General features: G+C 30.3%; 1 protein-coding gene across 2 annotated transcripts in view; it reads right to left on the bottom strand.

Annotated features, from left to right (window-relative positions):
• LOC129950951 (uncharacterized) overlaps positions 1 to 14,498 on the bottom strand; it is a 314,404-nt gene that overhangs the window by 93,300 nt on the left and 206,606 nt on the right. The window contains exon 4 of one of the 2 annotated variants that reach the window (XM_056062918.1): positions 6,790 to 6,858. The exons of the other annotated variant lie outside the window; for it this stretch is intronic. Coding sequence (XP_055918893.1) covers positions 6,790 to 6,858 — 69 coding nt within the window. The remainder of the gene's footprint in view (positions 1 to 6,789; positions 6,859 to 14,498) is intronic. 2 annotated transcript variants of the gene reach the window in all.

The following is a 14,498-nucleotide window of genomic DNA, read 5'->3' as shown; positions in this document are numbered from 1 at the left end:
AAGCCGGAGGGCAGCATTCCCCACATGTATATTTCACTTTTTATACGGGTCTCAAAAATTAATCTAGGCCCAAATATAATAAACAAAAGTAAAAATTTGGGCTTAACGATTTTAAAAGTTATTTCAGGTGACATGACATTTTATTTGGGATTTGTGACGGTTACTTAAAGTTTTTTTTTACGATGTTTCTCTTTTTGGGCTTTATTTTATTATTGATTCGGTGATAAGACATAAGAAACGATAAATGTCCAAATCATCGTAATGCCCAAAATAAATGCTACAAAATCCAAATTCCAAAATTAAAAATTCTTTTGGACAAAATGACAAAAAAACTATTTAGACTTTCTTTTATTTAGAATTTAATTGAGCGACAGTAGATTTGAGCTCTTTGTACATTCTATTATTTTTTGGACTTTGAAACCAAATTAAAGCTTTACTACATAATAGAATTTGGACATAATGCTTTTTTTTTGCGAAAAGATCAAACTATGATTTCGATAAATCAAAAATCCTCTCGTAATACAAGTTTTACTCTTACAATTCTAATATTATTTTCTTGCTCTTAAAAGGAACTTTGGAATGACATTTAAAAACAAATAATGGTTGTCTTTTGACAGCTGTCACTTGATTAAGGCATAGTTTGGATTGATATTTCATAATAAAACGACTTACTGCTGAACAATGTTCTTAAATCTTGGGAATTTATTACCAAAAGAATGATTCAGTTCCTGCAAAGCATCAATTTACTGAAGGAAACTTTTGCTAAGCGCATAATCGTGCTATTTACCATCGCTGGACTAGTTTTTGTTTTGGTATTGTTCAAAAATACGGTTAAACTAATAAAAGAGACTTCAGGTTTTAAAAATATATATGTACAACTGTTTTATAAACCATGACTAAACTAGAGGGGATTGTAAATTAAGCTTTTCGCGAGTATATCTTCGGAACTGTGACCAATACTGAGACAAGACTGATATTTTTCGAAAAATGCAAGTGTTCTACGCAATCAACATAAATAGTGAGATGTACATAGATTTAACTTCTCTTCTCTCAGTCTCTTCAAAATCGAAATATTTTGACTTCAACCCTGGTTTTATTGTTGAAAGTTTTAATTGAAGTCTTAAATTCAAAATTTTTAGAGTTTTTCCATCAATCATTTTGCTACTTTGTGTTATATATTGATTACCAAAATTGACTTACAAGTAGTCAATTTTTTAAAATATGGTTAAAATATTGACAATTCGGCTAAATTTCAAGTTGACTACGACGTTTGTTGACATGACAACTTTTTTTTCAGTGTAGCTTTAAGGTTTCAGGGGTATTGACATGGGTTGTTATATTAACTACCGCAGTTGTTGTATTGACTACCACGCTGGTCAATATGACAACCGTAGTTTCAACTTCTTTCAACCAAAGTTGTCATGTTGACCGCCGTAGTTCTCATATTGACAACCAAGCTGTAAAAAAATTTCGGATCCAAAAATTGACAACTGAAAACTGTCCTATTGACTATCGCAATAGTTGTCTGCAAATCGACTATTTAATAGTCAATGCCAATAGGATTACCTTTCTCATTCTGTGTATAAGAACGAAAAAAGCCTGAATTAGCCTGGTGAAAAATGTTTGTCAAAAATTTACATTCTCGCCTTTAAAACTTTGCAATGTATCTTGGATCATGTAATAGAGCTACAAATTTTGTGTTGAAAGAACTCATAGAATTTCAAAAAACTTCAATCAAAATCATATCGCCTCGAAACCACTAAGGATATATTTTAATTTTTAAAAATGACTTACATCCCCTTTAAAATCTACACCTCTAAGCCATCAACAAAGAGGCTAAACCATAAAGTGTTTCACCAAGCCTTGTATTAGATTAGATAAAAAACAAAACTGAAGAGCTTCCTTTCACTTTCTTAATTGGTCTATAATAAAAATAAAAGAAAAACTGCTTACATAGCTAAAAGACCACCCAACCTACGCCAATTACACCTTTTGTTGGTGTTTTTGTTTTTATTTTTCTAAAAGAGTAAACACAATCCGATGAATTTATTGAAACATCAATATCTTAAGACGTATTTCATGTAAGACAACGTTGAAATTTTAAGCACTCAACGATGGGGTATACCTCCATTATAGTAAATGCTGTATAAGAAACCCTTTTGTTTTATTATACACATAGGTTTTCTTACATATGCAAAGTGCACTTACCTTCACCCATTAATGGATTCCCACCTTACCTTATGCCTAGAAAATGAGAGAGGCTTGATAATGTTTTAACAGAATGAGCATAAAATTACTATTTTACACTCAACGACACCCGATTGAGGACTATACACTTTTGAAAAAAATTGTTTTCTAAAAAATATTGGACAGAAATTCTTTATTTATAAAATATTGGTGTTTTTCTGTTGTTTTACATCCTCAAAAATTTAGGAAATTTCTTTCCTAAAAACGACTTAAAGCATTCCATAATCAAACAAAATAATGAAATACAAAAACTAGTCTAACCACATAAACTGGAGTGCAAGCAATCACCCGAAAATCCTTTAAAAAAATTACTAAACATCCATGCATCGCCATCGATTCTAATTAAAACCATAGAATGGATACCCCAAGGTGGCCTTATCCAATGCAAACATTCACATTCACTCAATCCCAAAAGGTTTCCAGAATGGCAATGAATTTCCTTATCCACCCTCTCCTTTCCATCTTTAGCTGTGACTATAGCACCTTAGGGTTTTTATTTTTATTATTTTTAACTCGTTAATTGTTGCTAAAGTAACGAACAAGACTTAAGACGTCTTATCGAATTACCTGTCTGAAAAGGCTTTAGCTTTATGTCTGCCAATGCAAATGGGATTATCATCATCATAGCATATGGGAGGCTAAGAAACTATACACAAAAAGTTCAAGGGACCATGAGCAATAAAAACGCAACTTGGTGCAACAGACGCTCGGGACATCTTATTTGTAAATGGGTGTCGTCAATCGATCATTTTGTATTTTTGTTTTCTTTTGTTTTTGTTGATGGATACAAAATTTGTTTATCCATCCATCTTCTTGGAAAGAAGAGATATCAATTTTACAATTAAAATAAAATTTAGGTACAGCGAAATAATTGAAAAAGTATGTGCAGCAGTTGATAAAAGTTGTGCGATGATAAGAAATTAAAAAAACGGCAAAAACAAAGCCTTTGTCAATACAAGGTGTTCCAAAAAGTATTTTTAATAAAAAAATTAATCAATATAAGTTAAGCTTACACTATTTTTCACTATAAGATTTAGTTGACTTGAAACAGTAGCTTTAGTCGAAGAGAATGTGACTTTCAAACTATTCGTATTTTAGTTAACCTAAGATCATTGATTTCTCGGTTTCAAGTTGGTAATGCTGAAGTTTGGCACCTGTCATTTCAAGTGTCATAATACTAGTTTGAATGTTTGCCATTTGCGGTTATTAATTGCTTAAGAATGGGACGAAACGTTAAAACTACCAGTGTTTTGTTGAAAAAACCTATCAGTAGTATAATAGGATTTTAGACGAATAACAAAAACAATATCCGCAGTATGAATACTACCGATAAAAGTTAAAGTAGAATCTTTCTACGGGTGAGTTTTTGGCATCTATACGAAACTCGAATAGATCTTATGCGATTTTGTTCGCAAATGTTGGTACGATTGATATTGCATTTATATCTCGATGGCAGTGTTCGTTGAGTAGTTGTGCATTTGAAATCATGAGTTTTCCATTGGTGAAAAAAAAATCAATCTGTTACTGTTGATATTATTTAGTTTTGTTAATGAAAATGGACTAACTGGGCTTTAGGTTTATCTCAGTTTAGATTAAATAAATCTTTTTGGTGTTTCCACCGCACAAGAAGATTTAAAAAGGATTAAGTTTGATAGAACTTTATAAAATGCAAATGGTGTTTTGATGTTTCTTATGAAGTGCAAGTAAGATAGTTTGATTTGTGTTCAACAATGAAGAACTGAATAGTTCAGTACCATATAAGAATATGTTACTTATTCCATGTGCAATTTTTTCATCTGTAAAACCAACTCCTCTAAACAGGTTATTTTTCACAAATTTAGACTCGACTCCATTCATGCTCATTTCAACTCGCTTCAGTTCTATAAAGAATTGAGACGAGCTTCAAGCTCGCTTCACTAGAACATGTTAATGCAGTTATCTACGACCACCAAACCATTTCTTCCCATTTCTTCTTGAAAATTGTCCATTTTATTATTTTTAGTTAGTTTTTTGGTAACTTAATTTTAACTTTTGATTTTCACAAAACTTTCTTCTATTTGTGTTTTTTTTTTTAAATTATTATTCCGAAAGATCTTTTTTCAGTTGTTCCAATTTTTAAACATAACAATCTGGCTACTGCCGATGCGTTTTCTTGGGAATTATAGTAGAATTATCTACTATACTATTTATAGAATGCCAAAAAAACACTGGTATTATTAAAACTTTTGCCAAAAAAAGTTATTTCAAATGTTTCTGCCTTTTGCGCATTCCCTGATGATTACGGTAGTTATAATCGACGAAATCCTACTTTAGGCTTTCGAGAAGGGATTTAGTCTTAAGTTTTGGGCGTATATAGATTTTCTACATTATAACCAGATTAGTAGGCAAGACAAATTTCTTGCATCATCATGAAGATGCAAATATCTTGGGGCATTTTTGGCTAAATCACCATTTATAAAAATTAACATAATTGCTTTAATGTTGCAAGACAGCTTTAGAAGCAGCAAAACTGCATACAGAAGATCATTTATAAGAATGAGAAAAGCGTCGGAGATGTAACGGAGCCCTGGGGCACACCAGAATTTATATTGCGATTGTCAGAGTTAAAGCCGTCCAAAAAAAAATTGTATTCAATGGTTGGAAAGAAAATTTCTAATTTAAGAAAAAGACATTCATTGATACCAAAAGCACTAATTTTGAAAAGAGAGCAAGATGCTCGACTTTATCTAATACCTTTAAAATATCTTAAAAACGATATAAAGGTTTGTTCTATGGTTCAGGGAGATGAACCAATAGTACACCTATTGCTACGAAAGCCGTACTGTCAGTCTTGAAAAAACTTTCGTATTACTTACGCTGATCAGCGTTTCGGTAACCTTCGATAAAGGGACATTAGTTTTATTGGTCGATAATTTGAGGGAGAAAAAGATTTGCTGTTTTTGGAAACAGAGAACCATTGACGTATTCAAGAACTGGGGGAGCTATGACACTATGAGCAGGTACCGTGGAACTTTTAACAAACAAATTAACTTTCTTAATAAAGCTTAAATACAGTAGTAAACGTGGCATGATGGTTAGTGCGTTGGACTGTCATGCCAGAGGTCTTGGGTTCGATCCCTGCCTATGCCATCTAAAGTCTTTTCACGGGTACTGCCTCTTGCGAGGAATTGACAAATTCTCCAAGAGTAACTCTTGTCATGAAAAAGTGCTTTCTCAAATAAGCCGTTCGGATTCGGCATATAAACTGTAGGTCCCCTCCATTCCTGACAACATTACTCGCACACAAGAATGGTTGAGAGTTGTAAGTCACTAGGCCCTAGTTCTCAACGGACTGTTGCGCCACCCAATTTTTTTTTTTTTTTTTAATAAAGCTTATTAAAGGAATGTCATTGTTAACAAGGCTAGGGACCGAGGAAGAACTCTTCATGCTTTTTTACAATTGATCAAAAATTCTTACTGCATTTGGGACAATTTTGGTATTTTTTGCCATCATTTTTGGTCATACAAAAATTTGGCGCTTCAGATATGGGCGTTACAGGCATTTCTGGCTTGTTAAACCTTTTCCAATTTTCCTTCGTTGGGTAAGCTTTAGAAATCGGAAGTTTACCTCAATGATAACATCCATAACATCAGCCTTGGGTTTGATATTTTGACCTATATTCGGGATAAAGTTTCTAATTCTGAGATGAATCATATCCTTATTGGAGTTCACGGCACAACCGAGGAAGCATATTGACCAATTAAAGGTCCTGAAAAAAATAAAGAGATCGTCCCAATTGGTTTTATTGTACTTCCACCAAACGGTTCTCTTTCGGGTTCGTTCTTTAACTAGATGTGTTTGATACGAGAAAGAAGTAGATTTGATACTATATTCTGATGTGCTTTGAGGTCAGTATACTGATTCTATATTTATTAGGGCCAGAAGTAAGATCTTTTAGTCTTTTCTGCTCGGCCTTTAATGTCTGGTATTCGAGTACGCCCATTGATATCTAAATTCAGCAAGAATTCCAGTATACATTCCTTCGAATGTTGTTTTTGCCGAATAGAGAAGTAACAAAGAAAACTGTGAATATTGAAAACGCCGGTAATACAAATTTTAGTGTGAGGATACAGGGAGCCCATTTGTTTGCACATTTATGGGTTTATTGCATGAAAGTCTTCTGGTCGTTTTGGAAACCTCAAAATTATGACACAGGAAGATTATTCTATTATTATGACACTCTTATTGTTAGTTTTAACTTATAAACCGAGAAGTGAATGACCCTGTATTCTACTTAATACATTTCCTTAATTCTAATCAGATCAAATTTATTTTTTAATACAAAATATAATTATTTTTGAATATCTTCAAATTCAAATTATATCAACACAAAGTCCCTAAAATATGTTGGTTATCACTTTTAGGAACACCCTGTAGACCAACTTAATTGAAAGTCAAATTAAATTAAAATTAGTCTAATCTAAAAAATTAATTGCAAAGCAATTAAAAAAACAACAAAATAAAAGCGAAAAACAAAACTGAAAAACAAAAAAATTACTCACGTTATTAACTTTATCCTGCAACCGAATGAGAGCCTCTTCAAGTTCGACAATCCGCTCTTCCAAGACCTCCTGCGGAGATAAGAAATTGCGTTTCGTTTGTGAATAACAGAAAAATGATTGCAATGTCACGATTTGCCGATTGAAATAATTGAAATCGAAATAATTGTGTTTTGTGTGTGTGTTTGATTTTATGTGTGAATGTTTATTTGAATGATAATATAAAATATAATAAATTATGTTTAAACATAAATAAATAGAAAAAAATATTTTTTTAATTATTTATAAATACAAATAAAAGATAGATAAACTTAAATTAATATATATTCAATAAAATTATTATGGTATAGAGAGAAAGTTAGTGTATCTGTGAGATGTAAAAGTATCTATTTATGTATATGCAGTGGGTAAAGGCTAAAGGCATAGGTGCATCAAGCAAGGGTGAAGTGCAAGTTGCAATGTCATATCATAGAGAGAGAGAGAGTGGGGATCGAATAATGTGATGAATAAATGACTTTTAGATTGAGTTAATGGGAATAAGAAGGCTGAATAAGTATGAATTTGTGAAGCAGATGACTGAGAAGCTGAGTGCAGTAGTAAAATTGCCATAAATTATTATTAGTTGAATAGTTTATAAAGAAAAGCTGCCGTTCGTCTCAGGCACATATGTTGGTCGTTAATATATTGAAAATGTCTCCAATTAAAATATTGATTATTTCCTGGTTTTTATGTCTTATGGTGATTTGATTTTTTTATTTGATGCAAATGTAATAAAAAAAGGAGCTATAAGCGATTGAAAAAGGCTACATTAATTATATTTTTATTTATCATTTAGGAAGAAAACAAATTTTTATAAATAACTTGAAAAACTATTAAGCGATGAAATTGTCTAAAAAAGCGTATACATTTTTTAATGCATTTATTAACAAATTCCCAATTCTGAAATGAAGTTGTTTATTTAATCGAATACATAAATATAATTTAAGAATTGAAATTAGTCACATTATCATTAAAGAAGAAGAATACAAGATACTCTTAACCTTCAAAAGTTTATTGGGCCTTGCTTATTCTTATTTACTTTTGGCTGATACTTTGTGGAGTAACAAACATATCTAAATCTCACAAAATAAAAATTTGTAGTTCACATGCAATAAGTTTTAAGTAACCGTTAAAAATTGTAATTAATGAACAAAATTATGACGTTCTGTATCCAAATTTGAAGTTTATCGAATGGGTTCGTAGTTAAAGAAAAAGACTTCGCTTTTTTAGCTACTGCAGTACATTTTGTATTTAAAATAAGTCTTGAATGAGACTGAATTTTAGTGAACAACACTAAGAAAATATAACTTTTTAAATTTCAAAATTGAGTATTTATATATACCTATTATTTTTGTAGCCCTTGTGAGTACTTTTTTCTTTCAACTTTAAGTTTTGAAAGTGTACTTCAAGCTCGGTGAAACCACTACACAACATTGTTTTTTGAAAAACTAAAAATAATTTGAATATTGAATAACATCGTGTTTTACCTATTTCGAAATAGAAAATCATGTAAGCAAACTTTTTTGGATTTGGTAACTCATTTCGGAGTAACTTTTTTAAACAAACATTTAAATATTTCAAGAACAACGTTGGCATAAGACATTTTGTTTTCAAAAGATACAATTTTTCGCAAATTTTTTTTTTCTAAAAGCTATTGTTTAAAACAGTGTATTTCAACCTTTTACATGAAGCGGACCTTTAGTACGAAGAAGTATTTCGCAACCCCCTTATCCATTGCTTTTTTTCCGTTCCGTTTAACTTCGATAACTCGAATTTTGTTTAGTTAAACTAATGTAGCAACATCTCCAACTTGTTTGCTTATATAATTGTGTAAAGGAATTCATAGGTCGGCAGGAAAACCTCATACTATTGCTGAAAATTTGATTATACCAGCGGATTTAAATATGGTTGAGATTATGTTTGGCAAAGTAGAGGGCGAAAAACTCAAAACTATACCTCTCTCTGACAATACCATTCAATGCAGGATAAGCGATATGGCGGTTGATATTAGTGATCAAGTCATAGATAAAATAAAAGAAAGTAGTTTTGTGTATTTCCAATTTGACGAGGTGACGGATATTGCGGATTTTGCGCAGTTTGAAAAAAAAAAATAATGGAAGAAATATTGTTTTTGTAGAGCGCTTCCCTCAAAAACTACAGGACAGTGCTTGCATATTACGTTCATTGAATTTGTAGCGACAATAGAGCAAAAACCATAAATGGTGCAAAAAAGTGGTTTTATTACCAGATTCAAAGAACAGATGCCAAACGTCCAATAAGACGCATTGTTTTCTCCATTCCCATACTGTCAAGTTCTAAATATCATTATAAAAATTGTGATTTGTATTAAAGGCAAGGCGTTGCAGCCACGACTGTTTCGAAAAATATGTGAAGATATGGGAGCACTCCACCAAAATACTGAGGTTGGGTGGTTGTCGAAAGGCAAAGCAATAGTGTCGGAATTTCGCACTGAACTTTTATTGAATTTGCAGCAGGCCAAGTCAGAATATTCTTAATTCATTTGTGAGCAGGAATTCCGTTTGTAATTGGCCTTTCTTTCTGAATTATTTGAAAATTTAAAAAGCTTCAATAAAAGTCTTCAAGGGCACGATGAAAAACACTGTTAAAGACAAAATCCATGACTTTACGAACACAATTGAATTTTGGTCATCGTCTCTTAATCAAAACCACTTAGATTCATTTTCCTCCAAACAATCTTTTATTGAAGACGTAGGATGTGAGATAAATATCAAGGAATTTATTTATTTATAATGTTAGAAAAGTTGAAAGAAGAAAAGTGTCATTACTTATCAATGGAAGAATATCGAAGAATATTGGGTAAAAGTGGATCTTAAATCCGTATTTAAATGTTAATGAGGCAAATTTAGAAATCAAGCTCAAGGAAAGTCTTTTGAATCTATCTGCCGATGGGGTACTGCAATTGAAATTTAAGTCTGTCAATTTGGATACCTTTTGATTAAAAAGGAAATAAGAATACCCTGAATTATCAATAGAGGCTTTAAAATGTTTGATTCCATTTTCCACCTCGTACCTGTGCCAGTTAACATTTTCATTAATGGCCCAAATTAAAAGCAAAGAAAGAAATCGCTTAAGTTTGTAAAACGATTTATTTCTCAATGTAGCAAAAACGGATCCACGATGAGAGATATTCTTCGTGCAAAAATTACCTACAACTTTTGAAATAAATATTTTTTCATTTCACCAAAATATCAGGAGCATTTGTCAGTTTTAGTAGTTTTTATTAATTTAATTCTTCTATTTTTATGGGAACGGGGGCATTTGTTACTATTTTTAAATCCACTTGTAAAATATTAAATAGATATTAAAAAAGAGGCTGGGATGCGACCCACACTGATAATTTCCCATCTTGCTTAAAAGTTTGTCTATATGTACTCGTATCAATTTTTACCAAATTTACGTACTATTTTTGTAGATTTTATTTTTTATGAAAAAACGGACTGTTGGATTTTTATATAAAAATAACTGAATATCGAAAACAATATTTTCTGTGAAATAAAATAAGTTTGAAGCCAATATTTTTAATTTTTGAAAAGCTATTTGAGTCCAAAGTAAATTTTTACCATGTTTTAGTATTGTTTTTTTTTAAATTTTATTTTTTTGTAAAAAAACTGTCAATTCGATTTTTTCAAAATTTTACTGAATGTTAACAACAATATTTTTCGAACGATAAAAGTAAATTAAAGCCAATATCTCAAAGTTTTGAAAAGATATTTGAGTCGAAAATCAATTTTTACCAACTTTTATTAATTTTTTTTTAGGTTTTTATTTTTTGTAAAAAAAATGTCAATTCGATTTTTTTCAAAATTTAACTGAATGTTAACAACAATATTTTTTGAAAGATAAAAGTAAATTAAAGCCAATATCTCAAAGTTTTGAAACGATATTTGAGTCGAAAATCAACTTTTATACATTTTTTTTTTGGTTTCTATTTTTTGTAAAAAACTGTCAATTTGAATTTTCTCAAAATGTGTTGAAAACAATATTTCTTATAAGTATAAATTAGTTAGAAGCTATTATCTCAAATTTTTGAAAAGATATTTGAGTCGAAAATCATTTTTTATCGACTTTTGTTAATTTTTTTTTCGGTTTTTAATTTTTTGTAAAAAAAAACTGTCAATTCGATTTTTCTCAACATTTTTCAGAATGCCCTTTCTGCATTTTTCTGCCTTTATTATCTGTATAACAAAATTAAAAATCGATATCTCTTCTGGTTCTTGAGCTATGGACGACGGAAAAAACGTCGCAAAGACATCTTTCTAAAAATCTTTTATTTCGACTCTAGGGACCTTGAAACGTCAAGAAATGTAAAAATTTTCTATTTGACAAATCGGACCCATTACAATAACTTCCTATGGGAAGTTCATAAAAGAGTTTTATTGGTTTAAAGTTAAACTGAACGATTTCTGTAATTAAATCTTTAGACTTTCTTATATTTCGTTTTATTTTTGCCAAAATACAAAAAACTTTTTAAATATTCACTGTCCCTAAAATGTTTGATTTTGTAAATATGTATTTATGCCATCCTAAGTTGTATACATACATATGTATCTCACATTCATACATTTCTTATCTCCCTACTTGTTTAATTTTCACTTGCTGCTTATTATTTTAATTACATCAATGTCAGAGTAAAAAATAGAGAATAAGAAAATCATTAAACAAATTATCATAAATAAAATATCTGTGAGACGAAACAGTCTTGTTTAAATAAATAAAAATCTTTTAAACCAAGTCATCGTCTACAATTTTATTAAACTCCTTATTTTTTCTTTTTAATTTTTGCACTAAGCAGTTGCTTGATGGTAGATGCTATTATTTTGGGAATATTTTTTCAAAAAAAAAAATAAGTATTCTAAAATTACAATTTTGTTGTCAAGAAATTTTCAAAAATAAGGTTTTTCAGTAATTTTTAATTGCTATCGTGATTAAAAAAGTGGGGGGTTCAAGACGTTTTCAAGCGGCCACCAAAATATTATTGTTTTTAGTATATGAGCAAATGATCTCTCTTATATTGATGAACATTATTGAACAAAACAACAATCTTCTTAACCCAAATCTTTTTAATTTTTTTCTTTTGAAAATTAATATATAAAACTTTATATGACTTTACAAATATTTTTAGCAGGCAGATATTTCTTATTAATATACATTTTGAATTTGAATTTTCAACAAAAAGTATGACCCATTTTCAAGATATTGAATTTCGGAAAAAAGTGCATAATTTTAAATCAAAAATAAAAACAATGACATTTTTGATCATCAAATACTATTGATCAAAATAAATTGTTGAAATCGGTTGATTAGCTCTTAAGAAAACTTAAAAACAAGATAACGGTTCTATTATGGAGAGCACACTTCTGGAGCAATACAAACATATTTTTTATATTGAAAGAGCAGAATTAATAAAAAAAATTAGCAAAAATTCCAAAAAAATTATTAGTTTGTTTTTAAGAAAATTAGAATCTTCGATTTTTGATTTGTAGTCGAATCGACTCAAAATCTCAATTTTCAAGTTTGAAGTCAATCGAGCCAATTCTTTGGGTTGTATGGGCCAGGACAGACGGAATCGAGGACCAGCTTTTGTTGACTTCCCTACCATCGTCATGTCACGTTTGATTAAAACCTCGATAGGTGTTTCAAGTAAGAAATGAGTTTAATGTTTGAAAATTAATTTTTATTAAACAAAAAAATTTAGTGGACATTAATTAATTCTGCACTTCAGTCTTTAAAATAGTATGTTGGACAAAATTTGGTTTAATGTTGGTTGTTTATCTCAGTTCGTTGTTCTTAGACTTTCCAAAAAGGTATGGATTTTATCACAGATCAAACTATTAGTAGTTGTTATATATTTATTTTTGGCAATAATAACCTACTTGAACTTACATCATCATTACACCAAAAATGATACAGGCTAAAACCGATAAAGAAATTTGTTGAAATAATAAAACTACATCAAGTCAAACAAATTTTTGTCAGCATTCTGTAAAGATTGAAATGCAAAATGGCAATATCCAATTCTTTGTGAGAACATTTGGTTATTTCAAAATGTCAAAAATACTAATTTTCGGGCAGGGTGAGTGAAGAACATACTAAAAGTATGTATATTTTTAAACTTTATTAAACTAGTTGTTACTCAAAAAACCGCTGTTATTCGGAATAGACAAATTACAAAATTCTGAAATGTCATGATCCAAAAGTTTGTCATATACGTCTCTTTTAAAAAATATAAAATTGAACGTCAATAAAAATATCTGCTAAAAACTTTCATGAAAAGGTACATTTTTAACATTAAGTAAAATTGTCAAAAAGTTAAAAATTCTGTCTACAATAAACTCATACCGAAAATTGATCAACATTCTTTTTCAATTTTCTATTCCGTTTTAAGTGAATGTTGAATAGTTTGTAGGAAAATAAAATTGACAATTTTTATTTCAAAAAAACATAAACAAAAAGTAATTGTCAATGACCTTACCATCTCTCAAAAAAAAAAAACAAAATATATCTCAAGACATTGATTGTAAGTTTTTGACTGACTTCAAAAAATATCAGATGTGTGTAAGTTTTTGAAACGACAGTTCAGCTGACTTCAAAAAATATCAGATGTATTTTTTTTAGGGAAAACAATGGGAGATATGTGTGTGATATTAAAAGAAAATAAATAGTCAATAAAATGAAAGAAAATAAATTATTTATTTAAATCTTATTCATTGCCGACTTCAAACTAACACAACTTTTATTTTATTTCAGGTTTTTATAGCTGTGTGACAAAATAATCGTGTTTATAACGTCAATGTAAAAAATTAAGAAACTAGACTGACAATGGTACCCTTTTTACATATGGGCTCATTAATTTATGGCCTTTTTTGAAGGTTTTAGAGGGATGCAAAGTAAAGAATTATTTTATGCCATTAAATCATTTAAAGAAGCACTTCTCACTTTAATAAGGAATCACTGATTTTATATTAACTTCTAAGAATTCACGTATACAGTCCGTTGAAATTTAACACTCTTTTTATTCCTCACTATGTCATAATCATAATCCCATCGAGAAATCTTATCCCCTTTAACTTTCTGTTCCCCTTTAAAAAAGATATGAATAAGACGATTGTGTATAGACTAAAATGCACTCCAAATCCATTGAAAGACCAACTTGAAGCCTAACAACATACACAAGTTGCTGATGTGCAATGCAACTCCTTAGCTCAAAATCCAACACCATTGAATCAGGGATCGCGTGGCACCATGGAATCACCTTCACAAAAACCACCAAGTGCATTCATTGAACTTGATCCTCAAGTTGTACAAAGTCCGTATCATCATCATCACCATCATCAGTAACATCTTCAACCAAACCACCAACTATTGAAACCTAAGTCTTATAAATGTTCATGATGAGTGCCTAAAGTCTATAGGTACCTACTATACGATGACTAGGTGCACTGTGCACCATGATGCCAAAAGGGTGCTCAAGTAACCGCAACATTTTGCACGAAATCCAATCTTGGACATTGAGAACAACAGTAGGTATTCCTTTTCGGGACATAAGAGGCAGTATGCCCAGATTCCCCTTCAATAAATAAAAACATTATAATAAGACAAAAAGAAGAATAAATCGGATTTCATTTATGAGA

Source organism: Eupeodes corollae, chromosome 3, assembly GCF_945859685.1.
Source record: "Eupeodes corollae chromosome 3, idEupCoro1.1, whole genome shotgun sequence".
NCBI classification, from domain to species: Eukaryota; Metazoa; Arthropoda; class Insecta; order Diptera; family Syrphidae; genus Eupeodes; species Eupeodes corollae.
The sequence above is the reverse complement of the archived record's forward strand: the minus strand, read 5'-3'. Positions and strand labels throughout refer to the sequence as shown.